Raw genomic sequence first — 1,893 nt, forward strand, 5'->3', positions numbered from 1 at the left:
TAAAAACAAATACAATTGTCTTAAAAACACAATTTTTTTTCAAACAATTCATTTTATAATTCTCATATAGCTTTCTCCTATTTATTCATCAGTCAGAATGCCAAATTACTTGAGGAGTTGTAAAATCTAGCGCGTGACAAATAAACATTCTTGAGCGTAGGAAAATCTAGTTAAGTAACAAGATACGTGTTAGCTCCTCCCATTTCGGAAATGACACTAATAATAATACATTCTTACGTAAACACGTGTAAATGCACATGAATTGAATACAACTTTCACATGCTTCGTTCTATATAAATACATGATTTTGACAAATATTCACAGTTTGCTTTCTTGCTCTAAAGAACTTTGTACGAAGTTATTTGTCAATACATATACTCACCGCACCAGCAAAAATGCAAAACTTTCTCGCGATTTGTCTTATACTATCTTTAGGGATAGTATTTTGTAACAGTGGTAAGTAGTTAGATATTTCCAAATTTGTTGTTACTTTGATTTCTCTAAATCACCTTATAAATGTTCCATCACTTCAAACGTTCAAGATCACTATAAACCAATGCTTGTATAACAAGTCTGTTGGGTTCTATGCAGTGTGTACCCATGAAAGACGGAATATGGTAAATCCTAGGGGAAACATCGATTCGTTACAATCTTTGTTGTGAAGCTTTCTATCTGAAATAGTCTTGTGGCTCTCCAGAGGTTGAATAAAATAAATGCTCTTAATACATCAAAATCTATTGAAATGACTACGTACCTGATCAACAAAAAGTTGGTTTCTTTCTAGTCCAGGAATTCAGAGTTTCAAAAACGATGCTTCTTTTTAGATTAACTTAAGATATGATAATGGTAATTATTTGCTTTACATATCTAAGGTTTCCAGATGAGATATTGTTACACTAAAAATTTATATTACATTAAAACAGTGACAAACGAATTATACACCGCCGATAGTTGTTATAAATACACGTCATTGATTGGTTGAAATTACCGAAATACAACAATTTTAACACGAAATAACTTCGTAAAAAAACTTTCCTCAACAACGCTAAGAGTAAAATATGTTCTATATGACACATTCTACCATTATACGGAGTTTCAAAGTGTTTAAAGAAAATTAATTAATCGAGTTGCCCATGAAAAGGAAAAGATACCAATTATTACTGCTATTTAACTAATTTCTTTCATTTAACCATGATCTTACTTCAGCTTATTCTGGATTACATCTTTTTGCTAGAATTATATCTGTATTTGCTTTTTACATTGCATTAATTTATTATTTAGGAGAAACTATGAAGAGTTAAACTGTTTGTAAATTGTGACTTCCTTATGCGTTCTCTAATCCTGTCAATACTAGAGTTGGCATAGACAAACGTGTATTCTCATTAAGTAATTTTGTTATTGTTTCGTAGAAATTGGATCAAAATCTAGTATTATCCAGGATTATGACTGATTTGAAAAATATATTGAATATCTAATTTACCTTGGTGCAAAGGCGTTATTATTATTGAGAATCCGATGTTATTAGAGATAATTAAATCTCCCCGCCCGGAACGTTTTCAAAGAAAGTTTTATTTTTTCACTTGTGGGGCAAACAGGGCTAAAATGTTCTTCAGGCCTGTAAAAAGTTATAATAAATTAGCACAAAACTAATTTTGTACTGACTTAATTTAACACCTAACACTGACCAGCAATTATTTTAGCAATAGATTTACTTCTCTCGGAATTTGAACTTGGAAAGTAAAGGGGAAAAAAAGCAAATACGGTAAAATAATTTATCTGATGTATTATCTCTCCCGCTATATAACACAAATATCTAAGGCGGTGAGCTGGCAAGATGCTTTGCGGCATTTCGTCCGCCTTTACGTTCTGAGTTCAGATTCCGCTAAGGTCGAC

At 31.6% G+C, this 1,893-nt stretch overlaps 1 protein-coding gene across 1 annotated transcript in view; it reads left to right on the forward strand.

Moving 5' to 3' along the window:
* Positions 1-298: 298 nt before the first annotated feature.
* Positions 299-1,893, forward strand: part of LOC115219333 — a 43,929-nt gene continuing 42,334 nt past the window's right edge. Inside the window, exon 1 of the mRNA XM_029789493.2 lies at positions 299-456. Coding sequence (XP_029645353.2) covers positions 396-456 — 61 coding nt within the window. The 5' untranslated portion in view covers positions 299-395. The remainder of the gene's footprint in view (positions 457-1,893) is intronic.

Source organism: Octopus sinensis, linkage group LG14 (assembly GCF_006345805.1).
Source record: "Octopus sinensis linkage group LG14, ASM634580v1, whole genome shotgun sequence".
Classification (NCBI taxonomy): Eukaryota; Metazoa; Mollusca; class Cephalopoda; order Octopoda; family Octopodidae; genus Octopus; species Octopus sinensis.